This window comes from Melopsittacus undulatus, chromosome 3, assembly GCF_012275295.1.
Source record: "Melopsittacus undulatus isolate bMelUnd1 chromosome 3, bMelUnd1.mat.Z, whole genome shotgun sequence".
Classification (NCBI taxonomy): domain Eukaryota; kingdom Metazoa; phylum Chordata; class Aves; order Psittaciformes; family Psittaculidae; genus Melopsittacus; species Melopsittacus undulatus.
Window position 1 is genome coordinate 55,800,461 of NC_047529.1, and position 23,800 is coordinate 55,824,260.

Here is a 23,800-nt window from a genome sequence, read left to right on the forward strand (position 1 = left end):
CAAGAGACATGCAGTCTATGGCCATTTCAAAAACAGTCTAGGACATGTTTGCATGAATAAATATGTGATACTAATTATACGTAGGGGCAGTAAACAGTCAAACATTATTAACTCAGTCTTCAGCTTCTGTTCAAGAAAAAGACTTATTTCCTATTAAAAAAAGGTTTTAAAATGAATGTGTACATCAAATCAAGCTTCCAATACTACAAAATTTTGTACAAATGCATTTTTCCAACACAATTATAACACAATCTGATTACAGTACAAAAAGTTGCTTAAGGTTGGCAAGGTGATAGAAATTTAATGCAGAAAAAACTATTCCGTAATCAGACTCTAAACTTGACTGTGCTATCATGTATCAATCAATGGTTGCGCACACTGTTGATATCAAAATGGTTTTTATAATTCACCTAAAAGAAGGGACTGACAATAGAAATTTCAAATCTTACTTCACCCCAAATCTAGATTTTCAGTACTGCCTTACATTTAGTTTCTTTCTTTTTCCTCTCTATTTCGTCTCTCCCCATTTCAGTAAGTATGATTTGAAAATATACTGAACAAATCAGCTACATATTCCGTAATATCTTACAACTATTTTAGGTTATAGGTTCAAAAAGAAGGAAAAAACCCACAGAAATAGAACATCATAATTTACCTCTATAGTATTGTATTTAATATAGTAGTGGCTGGCAGTTCTGCCTAAATCTGTTGAAGAAAAAAAGCCAGTTCTTTCTTCAAAGCGAATCATGCGGGCTTTGTCCAGTTTTCTGCCGACTTCAATTACCAGTTGTTCTCTGTGCTTTTCTAGACCTGGATCCATCTAGAGATGAAATACACATATTTACTTGCATGAAAGAAAAAGTGTTAAATAAATAGTTTTATTGAGATAACCCAGTCACATAAAGGCAGAAAACAAACAAAATGATTTTCCTAACATGTCACTAAGAACTGTTACACTAACATAACTGACCAAGAACTGTCTGTACAGGACAAAACAATCAGGATAATATTCCTTTGACAATGCTTCGAGACTAACAATGCAATGTAGACTAATAATAATTATGAAAAAGCAGCATGATTATAAAATAAATTTACACTGAAGTTTTAAAAAGAAGTTTTAGTGATAATATATTCATCATGAAATTATCATTATCGCTTCAGAAAAACATGCCATCTTATGGTATCTTCTATTTATGAAAATAGCTAAGGATATACCTTGCCTGGGTATCTGACATGAGGATGGCTTTGTATCCCAAATAGAATAAGCTTCAAACTGGGTGGCTGAAATGTCTACTAGGAAAAAAACTCTTATGTCGCCAGAAGCTTTAGGTATGTCGTCTGGGATATTGTAATTATTGAGTTGTTGATGTACTTCATAAACATTCACATTAAAAGCACACAAGGAGCTGTTTGTGCAAAACAGCACTTCTATTCATATCAAAGTTCAGGAACTTTGACATTTTTTTCAAGTAATGATGTACGCTACATTATTAGTACATACAAGGCTGGGCAAAACTCCCACCTGAGCAAGACTGCTGTAATTGTGTGTTTCCACATATGCGCCTGGGATACTAATCTTGATGAGGATGGGTGAAAAGGGATTTGTAGTCATGTTAACCCTCTGGCACATGTGCACCTGAGATATGGTTCTAATTACACAAGTCACCAAATTTGGAAAGATTGTAACTCTGCTATAGTCCACAGGCATCATTCTTATTTCGGGGCTTGTATAGTTCAGATTTCCTACAGAGCAAGTCACTCACCAGTACTCTGGGTAAATCTGCACCAGAGATATATGACTGAGACCACAAAAAGGAGTGAGCTTTAAGAATTGCTATGCCTTGGTTTATTCTGGTTTTCCCTGGGCCAGGATTCAGTTTCATCTCTGTGCTGAAGTGCATTATCTCACATTCACTGAAGCTGCAGACAAATACAGATATCTCCACAAAGCAGCTGCAAGGCTAGCTCCTAATATTCCCCATCTTTGCCAATTACTCTGAAGCTGTTTCTCCTTAGTTATGGCTTGCCTTAGTTTCATGTCAAAAGCTAAGATGGCAAAGGTCTAGAGTGCTTTTCTCAATAGTATGTCATGCACTGAGGTCAGATTTCAGATCAGAGGTGGTCAAAAAAAGTGATCAGGATGCCAGATGTTTTAACATTTCTTAAAACAAAAGAGTGAGAAAAAAAATCTAAAAAATATCAAAACTTCCATACTCCTTTGGCAGTCCCAATTACCTGCCAATCTTTTTTGTGTTACATATAAAAAAGCTAAAGCTGTAACAGTAGACTAACATTCTTTTACAAAAAAAAGGTTTTAACTTTAAAGGAAAGGTCACCAATTGGAAAAAGGCTGTGAAGCAATATTCCAGTCTGCAGGATCCATGACTAAGACCCTTCTTGTTGATTTTGTGTAATTAGAAATTCAACAGAGTAAAAGATCCAGCCTAGAACAGCCAGACTCTCAAAAATGAACCTTGTCCTGCCCACAGCAAGAAACAGAGCAGGTTTGGAGTATGCATATGGAAATTTAAGAATGTATGATAAACTATCTTATTATTCACACGTTTTCCTCTAGCTAACACAGAAGGGTTGGGGACAAGCTCCTCTAACTTTTACAGATGTTACAAACATAAACATACACCTTATGGGGATAAAAAGCTTTGCTTAACTGTGGGAACACCAGAGTGGAACAAAAAAGAGAAAAAGGACAAAGGGACCACCTTTTCTTTGGAACCCTTAGAGGATGAAAAAGTGCATACCACAGACTTCTGTCATATGACACCCACATTTACTCAACTTTTTCCTTCCACTGTTTGTTTCTACTTGCTTCTCATCATAATTTTGTCCATTTTTTCAACTCAGTAAAAGGCATTACTGGCTCTCCTAGCAAACAACTTGAAAAGTCATAAATCAAAGAAAGCACTGTGCCTCGAGCAGCCTACTCCTGGGCATAGCCCAGAAACAGCTAGGTGGGGAAGAGTAATACCCCAGAGGCAGATGTGTGCTTGCCCTGGTCTCCCTGTGTGGTACAACACACCTCTTTTGTGTGGACAGGCTGGACATATGGTGCCCTAACGTAATTACTGGGTGCAGTGAGCACCCGTGGAAAGGGAAAGGAAAATAAGTTTGCATCTTCTCAGCCCCACTGAATAGCTAGGAACTGTGACCAATGATGATTATGCTGATATTTTGATTCTGAATGAGTAGCATTGACTGTCAGCCAAAACGGAGATAGCAACTGGCATGCTGCGACACTACTAAGAAAGAATAAGACACCAATTATGAAAATTGGATACCTATACTCAGAACAGAAGTAACAGAACAGCCTAAAGTGAGCAAATCTGTGGTTATGCCTGCATCTGGCACTGTACCATCCGTATACTGTCTATAGCACATTAGCTTTGTAGTTTAAAAATGGTTTATGTAGAAAATGATGTGTTTGGCATTGGTTTTGCTCCTACATGAATGGATAACACTTCAAATTGATGTAATTTATTACTGCCTTAACACAAAAATAGTAATGTTTATTATTAGCGCATCAAATCAGAAGGGGCAGAATGGAGCTTAGTAGCAGGAAAAGACAACTTCTGGCAATCTCCAATTTCTCAGCAGCTGAATACAAACACAAAAGCAGAGGAAGGGGCAACTGCCCTTGCTTATTATTTTTTAAATTTACAAAAATATTTCTGTTAGCATTTTGCTACTTTTTTTTTTTTTACCAGTTATTACCACCATGGATACATTTCTTTTAATCTAAAATTTGTTAATAACACTGATAAAAAAAAAAATCTGATTTTTTTTTTAAAGCATTTAAAGGAATGGGACAACAACTTTCTTCTCATATGCAAATTAATTTTCGCTTTTCATTTATCTATTACTTAGTGATTTGTGTTATACAGTATTAACATATTAACATATGGTAATATACTGTAAGGCTTTTTATAGACAACAAATTTGAGATGACCAGAGGTCTAAAGTTGTCTATAGAAGCTTGCTCAAAAAACAGTCTACCTAGTTTTGCTTCAGTTTCCACTATCAGACACAAAAGCTATCAAAAAATACCTCCTGAGATGTATCTCTACATGCTACTATGACCTAAACAACTGCGTCTCACAGTATCATGACAAATTATGAAATTACAAAATAGATTCAGAACATGTGGAATAAACTGCAGTTACTGTACACTTGCAAGAGTTTCACCTGCATTAGTGTCAGTTACCTATGTCCAAACTATATTATCATGTTTATGCTTATAAACAGCTGTACAGAAAAAAAGTAACAATATTCAGATAATCTGTGAACTGTTAAATTCCTAAAAATTACATGTAATAAAAAAACTGAAACACCCCCTTATGTAACTGTGGTCTGATTTGTATCCCGCATGGAACACTCCAAATAAACAAAGCCAAATAAAATAAATGAATTAAAAAATCTTATAATTACTAAATCACAAGAAATAAAAAAACCCCTCAATTGAAAATGTAATTTTATAATTTATAAGATCTCACATGATGAAACATTCTAAACCAAAAGGTGGTGGAGACAGGGGAAAGCAAGCAACTCAAGAATGCTTTATTCTATCATTTATATCTAGCCTACAAAATTGAAAAACTGACGGTAGGCTAAGTCACAGTAATTGTCTGTCAGGAATGAATGTTGTCCTTTGGAGCATAACTTGGTCAGTTAAAAGGTGTTTTTATGTGAACAGAAGGGGCCTCTTAATTTAGTGTTAAAAATACTCTGCTACAGAAAATATCTTCCTTTTCTAAGCACTTTAAAAGAATTGCTGATGTCAGGTTAAGTAGAAATAGCAAATATTTATCCTCACATCAGAGAAGGATTAGAGACCTAGAATAGGCTACAGATTTTTTTTAAAATGCATTTTATACCTGATAAGCTTTGTGACTGATGCCATATACTAATGGATTTGCTCTCATCCGTACATAAAGATAAGTGTAACTTATCCACTTTACTGCTTCTTCCACATTAGTTACTGTTCCAAGAGCAATCTGGAAATAGAGGAGACAAAATTAAACATCTATGTTACAGATGAACATAAGTATTTGTAACAGCTGAAAACACTTGGAATTCAGAGCAGTAGCACTAGATTAAAGAAAGTAGTATGTTTCCAACTTATTTTAAAAAAATAATCATAGAATATTATTTTAAAATGATCATTGTTGAATCATCATTACACATCTTCATCTAACATTATACCGTAACATGGTATGATATGTGACATAATATTTGAGATACGTGACCCAGATAATACACCACTTATAATTTTTGCAATTAAAAGATGATACTGAATAAGCTTGTTATAAAAAAAGACAAACAAACCAACATAATTCTTTAGTGAATATGCTCAGAGTGATTGAAAGAAGAATGCCTTAAAAAAATCTATTTACATTTAGATTTTTCATATCAGTGTGAAAGCACAAGTTCTAATCCAAATGACAGCAACCATCTTTAGGATTTTCTTCATCTTGTCTTAATACTTGGCAATTTGTTTACACGCAGTTTTTACAAATAGTTTTCTCCTTTTTGTTCTAGAAATTCAGATATACAGGTACCTGCTACATTCTTGTTATATCAAAACATAACAAAATGGAACAGGTAATATGCCTATATACATATATTTAGTTATTTTTTCAAGGCTGAATCAGATATACAGCCTTGGGGATTTTTGTTTTTTGTTTTTTTTTGTTTTTTTTTACTGAGGGTTTTTTTTGCCAATTCAATAGTCTAGTACCCACATATTTTCCATACACACATTTTTACATGATAACTTCAACTCTATTTTGTATTGGTTATATTTCTGAGAAGCATTTTACTGCTTAATTCCAGTTAACTTGATTTTACCTGGAGAATGTAATATTTCCTGTGTGTCCCATGACTATTTTTTACTTGTTGCTTGTTGTTTAAAACAGTAAAAGTCCCTCTTACTGATTATTTTTGTGAACCATTACTAGAAAGTTATTTATGTTTGGTTTTCACTTAAATGTTCCATGACTTGGCAAAAATTAAGAAAACCCTATGCAACTGTGATTTCATACGCATGTTCACATCTAAGCATCTAAACCTTAATAATACAGATGTACTTTTTTGAAATAACAGAAATATCTAGTAAAAAATAATAATGTAAGCCAAATCTGCCTTGAGTTTAACTATCAAATGTGGCAAAACTTTGTTGATATCAATGACTAATAGCATGGAGTAACCCTAAGCTTTGTCTCACATATTTTTCAAGCGATAATTTGTTCTTCAACAGCATAAGGTCAGGGGAAGCCCTATTGTGTTGTTTTGCAAAGTAAATAGTTACATAATGCAGTGAAGTAGCTACAAAAGCATTCAGTTCTTCATAGAATCCTACAGGAATAACATTTAATACAGCCCACATCTAATACATTAATACAAACTAATCAGTTTGCTACTAGGGTTAATTTCAGTATTTGGTTTCTTTCCACGATTCAAATATCTTTCAGTACACAATGTGAAATCACATATCAACATTTTCACCCAAGCAACCATTTTCACAGTCATGAAAATGTAAAATTCTCATTAGTGAGGAAAGTGAAGTCTAATAATAAAAAAAAAAAACCACAAAACAAGTCTCAGTTTTTCCTCATTTGTCCAAATATCTGATTGTATTACTTATAAATTCAATATTTTTATGAGTTAAAAGTAAAACTAAGGAAAAATGTGATTATGCAATACAGTCCGATTTCAGATATGGTACTGAAATCTAATACTGCACTTTCCTTCCTCACCCAACTTTAATGAATAGTCAATAGACAAAATGCAGAGACAAAAAGGCAACTTCTAAATATTTGCTGCCATCTAGTGTTCGAGTAAAGTTCTTATAGTTTGTTTGAAAGCGCATCCTTGTGCTAGAACAGTATGAAAATCAGATCTTACTAATACCAAGACAGAGGAATTGTGAAATAAATTATTTACAAAGTTAAGAGAAGCTCTGTTAAGACCTAAAATATGCAGTATTTATAAAATCAATAAACAGATGAGGTGATACTCAGTAAAATGAAAGAAAAAAGTTCTAAATTTTCCAGTTTCCTCAGCCATGTATAGGTAACTAGTTATAGACAGATTAATCAATGAGTAGAAATACTTACTATACAGACATTGTATTGTTTGATTGCACCAGTCATCACAAAATACTTTTTTTAAAAAACCATTCAAATATAAATAATGGTGTTGCACTCACCAAATGAAAACTTGAGGAGTATATTAATCTGTGTCATTTTAAATGAAAAAAAATAAATCATCATGCTCATAAATGTTCAACTAATTGTTCAATGGCTGATATCACCATCACCAAGTGACATGGTTATGTAGTAGTATGCATTTTCATTAAAAGATTTTTTTTACAAATGCTAATTACAGACTTAATCAAATTGAGCAGCATTTCAGAGATGTTTTTGATTTTCAAACAAGTGTAAACAGATACATGTAGCAGAGCTTCTTGGTGGTAGTTTTTGAACAATGACTTTTTCTCTGATACTCATATGCAGATAAGAAAAGGGCATAAAAATATTACTGCTAATATATACTGTATTATATAAGCGAACATAATATCCTGTTTTTTAAAGAATGTTTAATTGTTATTATATTTGTATAAGTAAGTCAGGTTATGTGGATGAAAAGAATTCTATATATGCATCAAACATTTGTTGTTAAGGTAAGGGAGCAAGGAATCTTTCTAACAACCTAAAAAGCAATCTTTTATTCGCTTTGGAAACCAGAGTATTTTGAATTACTACTTCAGCGTCTGAAGTGATTACAATCTTGTTCTTGTGTGACTTTTGAAATAACTTCTTAATGCTACTAGAACCATCCCAAGTGGGACAGAAACTTCAACAGTCACACATGACCAAAGGAGTATTTTTAAGTACAACCAGACTACATCAGAAATGTCATTGTATGTTAACTCCAAATAACTTGTCTACCATCTGGACACAGCTGAAAAAGGTGAGAGGGGAACAGATGAGGTTGCTGGTCTCGTGCAGGTCTGGTCAAGCCCAAGGGCCCTTGACATCCAGCGAGAAAACTTATTTCCCCCAGCAGTGCTTTGCCCTATACCATGATTAGCTGTTAGTTACCCAGCTCCTGAGTATTTTTTGGAAGGGCTTTGAAGGAATTCTTTGTCTGAGAACTGCTCTTTCCAAGAGAAAAATAGATTAAAAGTTTTGCCCAAACTGTACAAATCATCACCTTTTACACACCTGGCTTCACAACAAAATCTTAAGTAAATGCAAGGAAAAGCAAATCCCCTGGGAAAGGTATACCTACTGTCCAACACTGCAAATTCTCTCAGTTTCTAAGCTCTCTGGGGAAAGGAGTCATCCAAGCAACAAGCTGGGGTCCAGCTGCAGATATCAGGGAGAGCTCTATCAGGTGGAAACAATTAAGTAAGGAATAGTGACCTGCATTGTATGAGCTATTGATGATAGTTCCCAGATAAGTTAAAGTTTATGGTCTAATTAAACCACATCCCCTGCATCTTATCTTTCTTCCTGTATTTCCAGAAAATACAGCTGTAGGTTTTTTCTGCTTGCCAGCTGGTCAACTAACCCACAACTTGCTGCTCTCAACTAAGCACCCTAACAAGGTGTTTCTTTGATTTCTTTTTACATTCCAATAGGCCCAGTGGCACAACCTCAACAGAAAACAAAAAGGGCATCTCCATGCCTGTTGATCATCACTGAGCATTTATGCTGCTTCTGATCATTTTTAGAAGAAAAAAAAAAAAAACAAATGTCAGAAGAAATCTGCACAAAAGAATTCTCAGTGGGTTGATGTGCTGACATACATATTTAAAGTCATAATTTTGGTGTCAAATCAATGAAATTGGTGTATTTCAACTTTTCTCACTCTGTAGCTTTCCTAAGAACAAATGAACAGGGACATCAAGGCCAGTGCGCTGTCTCTATGATAGGTAACAGCAAATGCTGAAGGACAGAATGTGGCAATAAGAAACAAGCATTATATAAATTTATCCCAAATCCTTAAACTATTGCACCTCAAGAACTTTAGCTAAAGGTACTGTCTTTGCATTTGATATCTTTGAAATTTGATATTTGATATATTTGAAATCTTTGGATTTTTATTCCATTTTTGTGCATTTTTGGAATGTTCTACCTTTCAGGTACAACTCCCTGCAGCAAAGATTTCCATTGTCTGACCACCCAGCTGGCATTCTTTTGTGTTTTCTGAACCTGCCAGTGGCTCATCTCAGTATTTCTTGGTTCTTATCCTAGGAGAAATTTTTTTTTTTGCATCACGGTGCACATTTTTTCTCTTGCATCACATTCAAGGGTCAAAATTCAAGGTCTGTTCAAACATATAAAATTCAAGGGTCTGTATTCAAGCTGGTGATTGGGTGGCTGAGATTACATATTGTATTACCCCAATATCTGAATCACTGCCTCATTCTTACCACCTACTTATTTCTGTCAAGAGACCTTGTCTAGATAAAAGCAACTTCATATTCTTCTGGAAACATGGAGTTTTAACATATTTCCAACTGCTGCCTTTATTTTACTATTTTTTCCAGCTACCGATCCATCTATAATAAAGAATTTAAACAATTCAGCATTGCTTCTGGGCTTTAATTGGTTTCTCTTTACAACTACTGGATTTCCTGAATGACTTGCAAGAAAAACAGACTACGCTCCTAAAATATATTGTTTTATTATATATACATCAGTGCAGACTTCCTGTAATAATAACATGCTCTGTTATGGCAAAGATGATAGCGGTCATCAGCATACTGTTGAGATTTCTGTAACAAATAAGTCAATAAACACATATTTTGTCCCAATATATAGTGCTAGTTACTACCAAAGAGATGACCAAAACTCAATGTATTTTCTAAGACTACTTACTGATCCATATGATGGCATATGTTTTAAAATGTATTTATTCTTTTTTTCAGAATGCTGCAGCCTATGGAATAGCCACCTCCAGATACACATAACAATTTCTAAACCACCTGTATTCTTCGCAGAGGATTCCACTAAGATCAAATTAGCACATACAGAAGCTTAAACTGACTCGAATTATAAAGAAATGATAAAGTTACTTTCCAAAACCCTCCTAACACAATAGGTCCTTGTAACTACTCATAGTATTGATTTCCTGTAATCTGGCAGGCGCTAATTTTTCTTGCATGTCATGACAGAAGGGTAAGTAACACCACACATACCAGGTGACCAAAAAGTGGTGCTTTCGTGCTGTTGTTACTGTATTGCTTTTAAGCATTTTCTATTGCTGTTTCTACTAACAACCACTTATCACAGTGACAAACAAAAAAATTCTTCAGCTGCTGTAACTGGACTGCAGCCACAGAATCTTCAGTAATTTAAAGCCAGGAGTACACTGCTCCTTTCAGATAACACTACCACACTACGAAATCTAAAAAAAAAGTAGTTTTGTCTAAACTAGTTTGTCAGTTTTCTGCACATTTCTTCAAATCCCAAATCCTGCAATAGAAATACTGCACTTACGGGTAGTTTTTATTATTCTGTATGTCACACACTTCCTATATATAATTGATTGGATAAGTTTAGGTAACTATCTCCTACACAACAGAATTATTCTTCTATTCCACATTTTTTCTTATTTAGTTTATTTTAACAGGACAGGAGGATTACCTTCTTAATTTTACACCTTCAATGTAACCAAATTATTTTTGCAGTGCATACTAGCTCTACTTTTCAGAAAACTACTTGGACACTTGATTACTGTTAAAAGTCAACAGAATTCTTAAGATTGCTTTTATTGTTACCAGTCTTACCCAAAATGCTGCTATTCATTTTCTTTTGGATAATTTTTAGTATTTCATAGTTACTGTAGACATTCTAAGCTCATAGAGCCCTTTACGGCTTGAATGACTTGCTTTTGGATGCCTTTTTCCCCTTTTTACTAAGTATCCATTTGGACATACTCACTTGGTGCTAAAGAATGGTATTTACCTTTCCAAGTCTCCAGTGAATTTTTTTAACAGCTTTTATGCTAGTAAAGCATTTATTGTTAAATGCAGGGAAAAGAAAAGAAAAAGGAAAAAGAGACTATTACTTTTAAAAATGGCTGTTAAAATCAGAAGCCTGGGAGAAATTAAAATTGTTTTGTATTCTAACAATCAACCAGGTCTGTTCCACCTTCAAGGTGTTTTTTTGGTGCTAACTGCACCAAAGTCAATGCTATCAGCATTTTGGTACCTTAATTTACTATCTAGCACAGTAACACAGAAAAACATGCAATTGTAAATATTTTCTTAATATTTTCTAAACACTTCATGTGAGACAAATACCTAGGACTTAAACCTAAGAATTCACAATTGGTACACTGGAAAAAGAGGAAGTGGAGAGGAATTCTGAAGTGTATCTATAACCAAATACATCTTTTCTTTGATACTGAAAACAGAATAAGTTTTCAATTTTTTTTTTTCCTTCTGCATAAGATGTTCAATAAATATAAAATTCGTTTGTCCCCTCAGATCCAAAGAAACTCTCCCTTTAACCTTACATATAAGAATCACCTCTGCTTTCTGGCCTTGCTGGGAAATTTGTGCTTATTCAGAACTACAGCTCAGATCAGAGGAACAACAATCTGCTCCTTAAAACCTATCTCTCTCTGCAGAATATTACACATTGAAAATTAATAGCTTAAATCTCATACTTCCTTAAGCAAGCATGCTCAGCTAAGAGGAAAGAAATAGGCCTAGAACTCCTGGTTCATCAAGTTAAATCCTCTTTTCTTCATTTGCAATCAAATTTTCCATACAAATACCATTACTTATTACAAAATATTCACCACAGAAAAAAATTAAATCTCCACTGCTACTAAAAGACAGTCTATTCCAAAAGTAAGCTTGCTTGTTTATAAACATGCTTTAATTTTTTTGAGGATTTTAATTCAAAGTTTGCAGAACACTTATTAAACTCCAATAAAGTGCTTCTGATTAAAAGGTAAATTCTGTGTTTCTACAGTTTTATCTTAATGGTATTTTGACCCTCCGTATGACTTCTAATACTTACTACATTCTGTAAAAGGCCCCCTACATTTTCATATGTGTAACAGTTCACTCCTTTTAAACATACACACCTATAGACTACCAGTAATAAAATTTCCATTTCAGATATTTTAAGTCTGCCAATATTGCATTTTTGTTTCAAGTAATATTAATATTTAACAGTTTGCTAGTTTCTCTAAATAAATAAAAAGTTACCTCTGCATTTAGGTTGTCTGCAAGGCTTTCAAGAAACTGGCTTTCAATTGGATTCTGCTGAGTAAGAAGAGTCAGGTAATGACTGAGTTTATCGTGAGTTGTAATAATGATGCCTTCTCCGAATTTGTCAAACTGAGGCCGTCCAGCTCGACCAAATATCTGCATGACATCTAGAATTCCAAGGTCAACAAAGGAGCCTCTTTTTGCAGCATATATTTGTGTTCCCTGGTTGAGCAAAAGTTAATAAAAATTAACATAAATACACATGAATATAATCCCGATGAGCTGAATACTGAAATTAGGCAAATATAGCATGATTTCAGAAGTGTACTTTAACTAATCCTTTCATAATCTTTGATATATTTAAACCTTTACTATACAAACTAGACTCCCACTGGAGAGAATCAGTTTAATGAGATATAAATAACATTTCGCATCAATCAGGTATTTCCCTTCTGGGCCCCAAACCACAATAAAGAGCTTGCTATCTATGCTTCTTTACAGGTTTCTTTTAAGACAGGTACACATGTGCAGAGTAATGGAAGCTCTTACCTTAATAACAACAGCATGAGCAGGAAGATTGACACCCCAGGCAAGCGTAGCTGTACAAACCAGGACTTTGATATGTCCATTAGAAAACAAGTTCTCAACCAGATTTCTGTCTTGCCGCAGCATTCCTGCATGATGAATACTAAATCCATCTGGAAACAGCTCACGTAACTGCTTATTTCTGGATCTCTGTACCTAGAATGGACAAGCATAAAAATTGAATTCACTTCTAATAACAGTACAAGAACCACTGCATTAAGAAAAATTATGGGGAAAAAAACATGGAATATTATTATTAGTCACACAAAAGAAGCTAGTTCTACTTATGTCAAGCTTTTCGTCAATACCAATATGTTATGATTTTCTATAAATGGATTTGACTTCTAGTCTTACTTTCCAAAGAATACACTTAATTGTTTAAAAGAATACTGTTAGAAAAATACAGCTTCACCTAAACAGAGATTCAATTTTACCAATAATCATTAGGAACACCAACATGGAGAACCCATATATTTCTTTTAAGAGCAGTTCTTTTAGACTATGCAGGCAGCTAGGACAGGCTGAAGGCAGCAGGCCACACATTATACTTAATGATAAGGAGGGGATACCTTTCCCCACCTCTAGCCATTGCGGCAGCTTGGCACAGCATTGACTAATAAATTCACAGCACGGAATCAAACTGCTCATCTACTCCTTATTTTTATATTCCCCATGTGTAGGAGGCTGGGAACTCAGTCTGTAAAACCTCAGGTCCTCCAGCCTCCCACTGTGTACAAGGTCTGTAAGTAAGTCTCCCTTATTTCTGAGTGCTAGTTTTATCACACTTCACCTAAAACAGATATTTGACTCACAGTTAAGAAAAGCTAATACACTTCCCTTCCAAACACTAAACTCTGAAACTCCAGCTGCTTTGGATTGTGACTTCCAGAAGCAACAGGGAAGGAAAAAAGAAACCCAACCACTTAAAAACGAAACCCAAAGCACCAGAGTTCATGCCATTTTAGAATGAATAGTTGTTTTTCTGTTCAGAAACAAGGCTTTGGCCTAAAGCTCAAGTATCACAAAAAGTACAACTTTTTTATTACAATTAAGATGACAGTAGGAAAGGCACAGTAGCCCTGTGGTAAACTAGAATAAAGGGCCTTTACCAAGTTTATATGAGCTTAAATACAACATCAGAAAGCACACCTTATGATGATATTCTCTTCACTCTCACCCCTGGATACTGGTTTTTCTAATCTTTAGGTTCCAATGTCCCTGGTTTGCCACAAACAACTCTGATTTTCCTCCCATGTCTTCCACATTAATAACCTCTGCATTCAATCCTTGTGGCAATGATGATACTAATCTTCCTCTAAACCAGATTTCTGTATTATCTTTGTCAGCAGAGAATCTCTGTTTTTCCATAGACCACATGAGTTAAGTATTTTTGGACTACCACTTTATTTTCAGCGCTGTATATTATAGTGAATTAATTCTAGATAATTTATATTATTATTTTAAATATACACAATTACTAATAGCTGACACACGGCCACTGAAAGCTGACTTCAGGGGTACAGAGTGGGTAAAGCAAAGCACAATATGGCTCATAGTACTGGCATACTGCCAAACATGAACAATAAATCTCTGCAAACAGAAATAAATAGGGAGAAGAGAATACAGTTATGAAGGAGCACATGAAAAGGAAAATGTTGTGGGAAAAACAGATTTCTCAGCTTCACAGTTACCCAGCTTCTTAATATCTGATCTTTCCTGCTTTAGCAGTAATTATTAACTTTAATTTAAAGGAAATAAACCTCAGCTTTTTAACTACACAGTTGGGTTTCTTTTTGGCAAATCTAATTAACTGCTGTAGTGCTTGAAAAATGAATAAATAAGAAATTGAAAAAATGGCAATGTGGTTCATGAAGCCTGCTCCTTATGAGGTAGCAAATGGAAACAAATATTTCATGAAGAGCACAAATGAACCAAGGCTCACATTCCTAGTTTATCAACAACAAATCTCACAGAAGACAGGCATGTGGAAAATTCACTTCAGCTGCAAATCTGAGAATAATTGTGACAGATAAATTTGGGTTGATCTTGTTTACATTCAGAACATGGTGTAAGCATTTGAGAATGTAATTAGCTTTTGTTTTAAATGAAGCAAATCTTCCTAAGTGATAAGGCAACCATCAGAAATTTCACTTTTTAGTAGTTTGTCAGATTGCTGTCGTATGACTATTTTACAAGTATTAAAATAACTACATTTAAAAAAGTACAATTTTTCAATATCAAAATACACTCTAGCTGAAAATCTCTAGCTGAAAAAGCCAAATATTTTTCTGAAATCTTCATAATTTAAAATTTGAATCCTTTTTTTATTTTTGTAACCTGATTGCTTAAGTTATTTAATGTGATTGAAAGTCAGGGCAGTTTACTAATGGGAAACTAAGAACAGTAATATCTTGCATTATATATGGAAAGAAATTTGTTTTCAATATATTTACAGTTTTAGGAACTACAATTTTGCCAATTTAGAGAAAGGAACTTGTAAAAGCAGGGAAAAAGAGGGAGGGAAAAAGTTTGTGACAGAAAACACATTTAGATATGGCAATGCTGGTCTGACTATGATTCAAGTTCTTACAAGCTTAAGATTAATCAACCATTTAATAATATGTAGGAACTCACTCCGAAACATATCCATATAGTTGCATTTAGAAAGTATATCTGCACGCTGCTAAAATCTCCCACATATTCTAAAACAACTTCTTTGTTAATAGTTGCAGGGTTTGCCTGTTCATTTATTGAATCTATGAAGTGCTAGACACCAAGGTTACACAGGAATCAGTTGTGAGGCACATTAAATACTTTTTTTCTGACACAGAAGATGATAAATTTTTTTAAATGAATAACAGAACACTTTCGACATAGGAAAAAAAAAAAAGTCAAGCAAATCAAATCACTAACTACCCTAGATGATTCCATTAACTGCCCAGAAATAGAACTAATTTTCTTCCCATAAATATTTTGGCATTTTAAATTACAAAGATACAAGGCAAGTTAGTTCAAGAACAATAAAGTGATCTGATTTTATAAAGTTACACTTCAGAAAATAAAATAAAAAAATAAATCACATGTCTCAGTGATGGCTTGGAAGACTGCTCACACAGCATATCTTTTAATGGCAAAATATTTGAAAACAAACCTTCTAAGCTCTTGTGCCAATGAACTGCATGGTTATTCTATTAAATCTGGATTTTAGTGGTTGCACAGACAACATTACTACCAACTACTAAATAAAAAAGTTGTACTACTCCAAACTCGTTCTATTACAGACTAAAAGGTTTTGCTTAAAATGTAAACAAAATGTCACTAAGTGCCTCAGGTGTATGGAGAAACTGTTATTACAAGGTCTGGCACTGGTCTCCTGATTAGAATTGATTTTCTTTCCCCTCCCTTATTGCTCAAGAGGGCTGTAGATTTATGACCTTTGCTTACATGTGTGTGTGCATCTAAACCAGTATATATTAAACAAATTCCTCGTTTAGCTTGCTGCCACCTATATTTCTCTTTTGAATGTCATGAATTTCATGCAGTACTTGATTAAGACACATTAAAAATGCAACAATTAGACATAGAAAAATATTCTACTTAACTTTAATGAGAAGTGAGGCAGAAAAAAAGACTTAATCACGATTTAAGGTATTTCAGCTAAAGGCTTACTTAAAGATAACACCCTTTCTTACCCTTTTCTTGCCTCTGGTATCACAAAGGTATCATCATTCATAAAGACTGAAAGCTGAGTGGCTTTTGTCTGCACTACCAATATTACACAAATCAAACAAATAAATAAGTATTTTTTTAATGGGCTAGTAGGTACTTTTTTCTTATTTTACCTAAAAATTAGAAAAATAAGAAAGAAATAAATTTTGACTATGAAGAAGCTGCCATTACTTCTAGATAAATGAAACATCAGTTTATGTCTTTTCTTTAATCTGCAATTGCCATTCCCATCTAGGACAGACTAAATAGATCACTATTATTCGGTATGATCAGAGTTGGGTTTTTTTCTTTCTGTAAATCATTTTTCCTTTGTGTTTCTTCATTTTGAAGATATGGTTTCCAGCTTTGAAATCTGCTGGTTTTTCCCTACTAATAACTCAGGTTTTGACAATCACTTATTTTTTTTTCCAGTAACAGAAATGGCACAGGCTATTCTACTATTTTTCTCACAATCCCCTTACCATAGCAAAACTTCATGCTTGCGACTGTAAGACTCAATCACTGTAAATTCCTTTCTGTGGAGTTCACGACAGGGCAGCACTTGTAGTTTGTACAGAATGCACCATCATATTTGTTCATTGGTTTGAGCAATTCTGAGCAATTTATTCCTATCCTTCATTCTCTGCACTGTCCTGACACCCTGCAAAGTACTAGCTCTTAATGATGAGACCTCATCAACTTCACTTGATGATTGTAGGTGCTCAGATAGCACAGAAATCACAGACACCTAAACCAAACAACCAAACATTCAGGTATGTTTTGCTGTAGCCTTCAATGAAGAGCAGCTTTAATTAGTACTACCACTGTGTGATGAATACAATTCAGTTATTCCCAAAACAACTATTCACTAATGTTCCTGAAGACATCTGAAAGTGTTGACCTTCTAAATTGTTTAAAGTTCCAACAAGACAGAAACCTGCTCTGCCTCATTCATACTAATCATACTGAAGAATCTGCTCTGCTGGGTCATTTAAAGAATACTGATTGCCTTTCAAAATTTATAAGATCAAGGTGAGATGAGAGAAGTCTCCATCCATTCAGGAAGTAAAAGCTGACTAAAAAAAGCAGAATGAAAAAAGGTAAGTTGAAAAGTCCATCAATGGGCTTATTCCTGTTCCTTGAATACAAAACAGTAACATGACTTCTGTATGTATGAGAACTGAGAGAAACAGCAAGTTATCAAAGCACTGCACAATCATTCAGCATTTTTGCTCTTCAGAATTTACTACATACATTTTACATGTTAATTAACAGATACAAGTAAAATCTTTAACATTTTTTTTTCTTTTTTTTTTTACAATTGCTGGTTCAAAGGGGAGAGATCAAATGTTAGACAGTGCCAATAAACCCATTAAAAGGATTTTTGAATATGAAGTCAAAATATGATAAATTTTTGTTACAGAAAAATACCACGAGACTCTTTCATATGGACATTAGGAATATATGAAACTTAGAAAAAACACTAATCCATGAAGACAAGCAGTATCACTATCTGACAGTTCACGAAAGAAACTGCACATGAAGAAATACAGACTGGAGTCAAAAGGGAGAATAAAAGAATGCATTTGAGCTACAATGACTTCACCTGAGGACTTTCCCTTTATGAATTATGACTTTGTATTATTCCACTTGTATGGTCTGCATAATAACTGAGCTATTGGCAGCTGTTTCTAGGACAAGGATGAAGTGGCATGCTATGTAGTAACAGTAAGATTAAATTATTATTTTATTACAGAAAGAAAGACTTCGCTTTGAAAGAAAATTTCCCTGAAGGATTTAAAAGCTGGCTACATTTCTGTGATGAATATATATTAAACAATTAGCCCGTATCTTGTATTACCTTTCATACTACTTAAGAAACAGTATGGAATGGAAACTTATTAGTATTTACTGAACATGCAGTAATACAGTAAGTCATACATAAACAACTTGTCATGAAGTGCTTCTGTAAGGTTATAAATCAGTCGCTTCAAAAAGATATCCAGCAGTTCAATACACTGGACTCAGGCAGTGCTGCTGTGTTGATATGCCTTCACATTACCTCCCTCATTCTTTCTTGGGAAGAGCGGCACTTGCTTCACTGCCTGTCACACTGCAGTTAGTTCCTGTGAAGAACCCGAAGACTACTGAGAGTTCTCCTCAACTGAGATGACTTGCATGGCCTAGCAGATCATTTCTGGATGGATGCAGACTGGCCAATATGCTATACTACTTAATGAGTATGCATGCTCATTCTCTACATCTTCACATTTCTGTGTGTATCTAGCTATTAACTTTATACAGTTATCCTGAAGCAATATCTCTGTCCAACACTTGCTCTTTTACTGGGTTATAATTAGTGGGTACCTGGCAAGACAGTATTTGAAGAAGGTAATTCTAGCAAACAAATGTGAATCAGTTTAAATTTCTCCTGGAAGAATCAATAATCTAATTGTCTCCCTCTGGAGATTTAAGTTCATTGTATTAAAATTAGAATTTTTTAAACCTATGAGTTACTGATCTGATCAATTTACTGAAATCACCTCAGTAAGGTCTGTAAAGTGCTCTAAAACTACATCTGAAAGAGAAATAAAGGAGAGTAGTGTGACTGCTTTGCTTAAACATCTTCCTCAGTGTAAAAACAACTCTTTTAGTATAATCATCAGAGGCACATAATTCAGGGATAATTGTCTGTCTTATAGTATTACAACCGTTTTTCTTCTGAGTCATCTCCTCTGTGTATACAGGTTTCTATTGTTTTAGGGTTGTCTCTTGTCAACTTGTAATTTAGAAATACTTTTACAGAATAGGAATCTATCTGTCCCTAGTCCTCAGCAGGCCAGAGACTATTTTTGCAGTTGTTGCACTAAAAGCAATTCTCTCTCATGCACATATAATCGTCTGCAGGGCAGAGCTACCTCCAGTGAAAATTTGTAACATATTTCAGGTCTATATAACATATGGGGTCTCTGTAAAAAACAGTCACTGCAGAATGAAGTATCAAAGAATTCAGTTTTAATGTATTTACATCACAATTAGAAAAACTGTATCAAAAAGGGAGGAGAAGTTTAGAAAATTAGGAAAAATTGCCAAGCAGCCTATTCAAGTTATGATTTTTTCTATTTTTCTTGTTCAAGTGAAATGACAGCCCTTTTCTTCAAAGCCATGCAATTTTCACTGTATATGACGACCAGTCTTGAGATATGGTTAGATGATACTTATTACACTCTTTTGCTTATCTTTATTATTTAGACTTAGCTATTTACTTTTCAGACCAGGTTGCCAACCCCTGTACTTTTTACAGGGTGGTGTTTGTAGATGTTCTTTGAAGATAAAACTTGGGAAGCTGTTGTTCCCATAAAGGGAAAATGAATTGTGTAAATATGGATTAAAAAGATTTGTCTACTTTCAAAAGTGAAGAGCAAAAACTTATAATTTTTCTGTTAATAAAGATGAATTACTGCTGGTACACTACTTATATAGTAGTGGTAAATGTTGTGAATTTGAAATCTGGAAATTGAATGATTCCCTGATGTACTTTGCATATGATAGCTAATGTTATGATTTTTGTTTAAATAATTCACTTTTAAAATGTACTTTACAGCTGTACAAATTGGAACATTATTGTCTTTGTGCTCCATCCAGTCAGAGAATAAAAAAAAAAATAAAATTGAAATGAATAGGCTGGTATGGTGTCCCGAAATGTCTTGCCTTATTCAGTGTCCTATTTTTACAGTACACTAAGTTACATCATAGCAGCTCCATCTTTTCTTCATTGGAAACATTACATGGTGCATAGAGAATTAGATAATGTGGGAAGTGAAAACCCCAAAGAAGTGGTAATAATTGAATTTAATCTTTGATTCCTCAGTTCTGTAATCTATAATGCAGAAGATAAAAGTGTTGACCTCACTGATGATAGAAGCTAAGAAAATTTAGCATTGCTAAAATGTTCCATTTTTGAGCTGGCCAGGCAAGCCAAGAATTAAAGACTCATGAATGCAAGCTTGACTATGCACAAATGATGGATTTGCAAGAAGTCACCAAGGATATAGACATAGTTTCAAATTACCCCCCTTGAAGCCTAGCTGTTACAAAGCAAAAAAGGGAGCTGTTTATATAGAGAATATAGCCAGAATTTCATAACATGGACCAAAGTAACCTAAAATTTCACTTCAAGCCAGACTATGGTGCCTGTCTTACAACTGAATGACTTACTGATTCTCAGATAAAAGGATTTATGGACTTAGAATGAAAAATAATTCTTCTGTAAAAACACACACAGAAAGCAGCACTAGGTTTAGATAGAAAATGTTTGTTATAATGACCCAGTTTAAGCTGCACCACTGAGTGAAAATGAAGTAAAAATAATAATAATTTTCATGTGTTGTACAATGCTAAGCATATTTCTATTGTTTATAGCAAATGCAATAAAAATTACATAGAGACATCTCTGTACTGCTTCAGTAATGATGAAAATCTGGACTTCATAGTGAACAGAAATCTGTGCCTAAATACTCTCAAATCTTATTAAAAGAAGTGTCAAAACATTTCAGTTTAGCAGTAACATGAAAATGCACATCAATTAAGGCTGAATTAATTGTATAGTATCATAATTTTAAAATGCATGCAAAATCATGTAAGGCTCTGCTTTGCTTTCTCATGAATCCAAAATTAAACTGCTCTCTCTCTACCAAGATACGAAACTTAAAATACAGCAAGTTATCTATTCTTCTCCAGCCCTTGAGACAGCAAGTCCTGTTGTCATATTTGTTAACCACTTGGAGTACACAGATGAAAAAGTCATCCATCAATCTTGGTCTGTTTTGCTGAGAGCAGAAGTTTTCAGTATGCTGTTAGAAAACTAGCCAGTAGGGAAGATATACAGCATGAAAAGAAATTGATGTAGAGAGACAATCTGATGAAACGCAAGAGTAGCATTGCAACAGCAAGGATGAATTTGTACTGGTTTCGGTTCGAATACTGGCATCCTCCGGAGACCTAGCTAAACCTTTTGCTGCTGTGCTTAACTGTGCAACAATTTCCAATGTTTCTGCTTCAACAGGAAACTGATATTGCATGGTTTCTACAAAAAATTTTTTTTTATATTTGAAAACACCTCCTAGGCTTTATGATATTCAAAACTGCTACTCTGCTGAACCGTAACAACTCTGGATGCATTTTCACTCTGAGACAATGAAAGCAAGTGTTTTCAAGGTCTTTCCAATGCAGTTGTATCTTACTTGTTACGTATTGTTATGATTTTTAGTGTAACTCCTCCTCAAAGGCTATACTGACTGAGACATCTAACCCCACAAGTAAAAAATCCATTTGTGAACATTAAGCATATTTCTTATTTCATAATTAAACCATAACAGTCCACTATAACTTTACAGCTGTGCAAAGTGACAGACAGAGAATTCTTCACAAGAATGGGAAGACTTTTACAAGTTTTATAGAAAATTGGAAATGTGCAGTATGAACTAATAGTCTACAGGGTTCTCAAACTGGTTTTGACTAGCATCAGTTTGTAGGACCATGAAAAGCTGAAATTTATCTTAAAAGAGGAAAATAATTTTTGGAGAGATGAACTCTAGGTATTAAATGTCTTTTGATTTGGTATTGTGGCTTTAGTTCTTCACTTCTCTAGCTTCTGCCATACAGCATGGAAGAAATAAAACAATTCTAAGCAGACATGATAAAAAAAAGTAAGTCAATAAAAGTGGTACAAATTCTTGAACTCAAAAAGGTCACAATTGTACTCACCACTCATTATGTAAGTTGAACTCTGTAACCTGAACTTTAACAAGCTAACCAAATGAGAACATAAGACCATCTACAGCACCATAAAAATAAGTTTTTTTACTGATAGCTATGTAACATGAAGACCCATGAGAAAATTCATGATGCAATTAGCAACACATAAAGCTTTTATTTTGTGTGTGTGTGTGTGCTAATAATATTAAATAAGTCTCAGAACTAAAGATGTTTTATTCCTCCTGTGACTGCTACTTTAAGACAGTTTCAAGGACTCCCTAGTAACACTTCGTTGTTCAGTGACACCAAATGTTAAATCTTACAAGACAAGCACTTTCAAGAAACCTCCAGAGGACATGAAAAATTACAGATGTTTATGTATTTTCATATTTCAGTGTTCATACAATATCACCTCATTATAATGTGTTAATTATATACTTTATCTGATAAAGCACTAATAAAAAAAATCTTAGGAAACCATTAGGCCTTTAAGTTATGGGACAAGTGAAAAAAGTGAAAAAGAAGTGAAAAACAATTGTTCTCCTATGAATTTTATATTCCCTGTGCCACTGTCCCAACTCAAGTGGATGCCCCATCAGATTTCAATAACCTGTGTCTCCCAGAATTATCTACTTGCCTTATCATTTAATAAATTTTTCCACTGTACCCTCAGACAAAAAATACATCTTAGAAATGACATCCGTAAGACTTATGCTAATTATCAGCATCATCATCTGATTCTTGCTAACACCTCTGACAACTGTGTTGTCTTTTTTATTAGTTTAATTCCGGCTGACTAGCAGGCTGCTCTCAAGTTCTGCAACCTCAGTGCAGAACTTTGAAGCCTGACTTTATTAAACATCATTCAAAGTCAGTTTCAAAGGTAGCATGACGTCTTTATACACTTAAAAGGGCACAGAAGTAGCACCTAATAAGTGATGAAACAAGAAAGTTTATATTAGTATGCTGAAAAAAAAATCTTTTTAAAAAACTCACCTCAAATCCATCCTTTAGATTCTCAATATTTTATGTCACTAACATTACATTTTGTACTTTATGAAATCTGCAAGATAGTTGCTTTCTAAAGTTAAAAAATCATATAGATTAAGACAATTATGTATAATTATATTTGGCTTTGACAGACTATTTTCTACATCTATGGTTCTTTAAGTATGTACCTAGCTGTACAAATATACCTCTTCTTCAAGGGTGATATTTTGAACAAAGCATGACTCATTTTCTTGTGCAAGTAATTTTTATATTTACAGAGATATGAGAAAAAAATATATTGCACTGATTTTAATTCATCAGTCTGTTTTGTCTGGGATTTGTAAACTAGGTTAGAAATCCCCTCTCAAAACTGAGAAGCTTGCTATTGTTAAGATATTCTAATTCATATGCCATTACTTTAAAGCAGGCTAAACAGGTTCTTCAGCAAGCTAACTTTAAATGTCTTTCCCACATAGCAGACACATCTCAGAGGAAATATAAAAAAATCTC

The 23,800-nt window shown here is 34.1% G+C and overlaps 1 protein-coding gene across 1 annotated transcript in view; it reads right to left on the reverse strand.

Moving 5' to 3' along the window:
• The window catches only part of ASCC3 (activating signal cointegrator 1 complex subunit 3), a 265,394-nt gene that overhangs the window by 86,368 nt on the left and 155,226 nt on the right, over nt 1-23,800 (reverse strand). Inside the window, exons 15-18 of the mRNA XM_005145089.3 lie at nt 12,800-12,991; nt 12,248-12,472; nt 4,890-5,009; nt 656-820 (exon numbers count right to left, since the gene is read on the reverse strand). Coding sequence (XP_005145146.2) covers nt 656-820; nt 4,890-5,009; nt 12,248-12,472; nt 12,800-12,991 — 702 coding nt within the window. The remainder of the gene's footprint in view (nt 1-655; nt 821-4,889; nt 5,010-12,247; nt 12,473-12,799; nt 12,992-23,800) is intronic.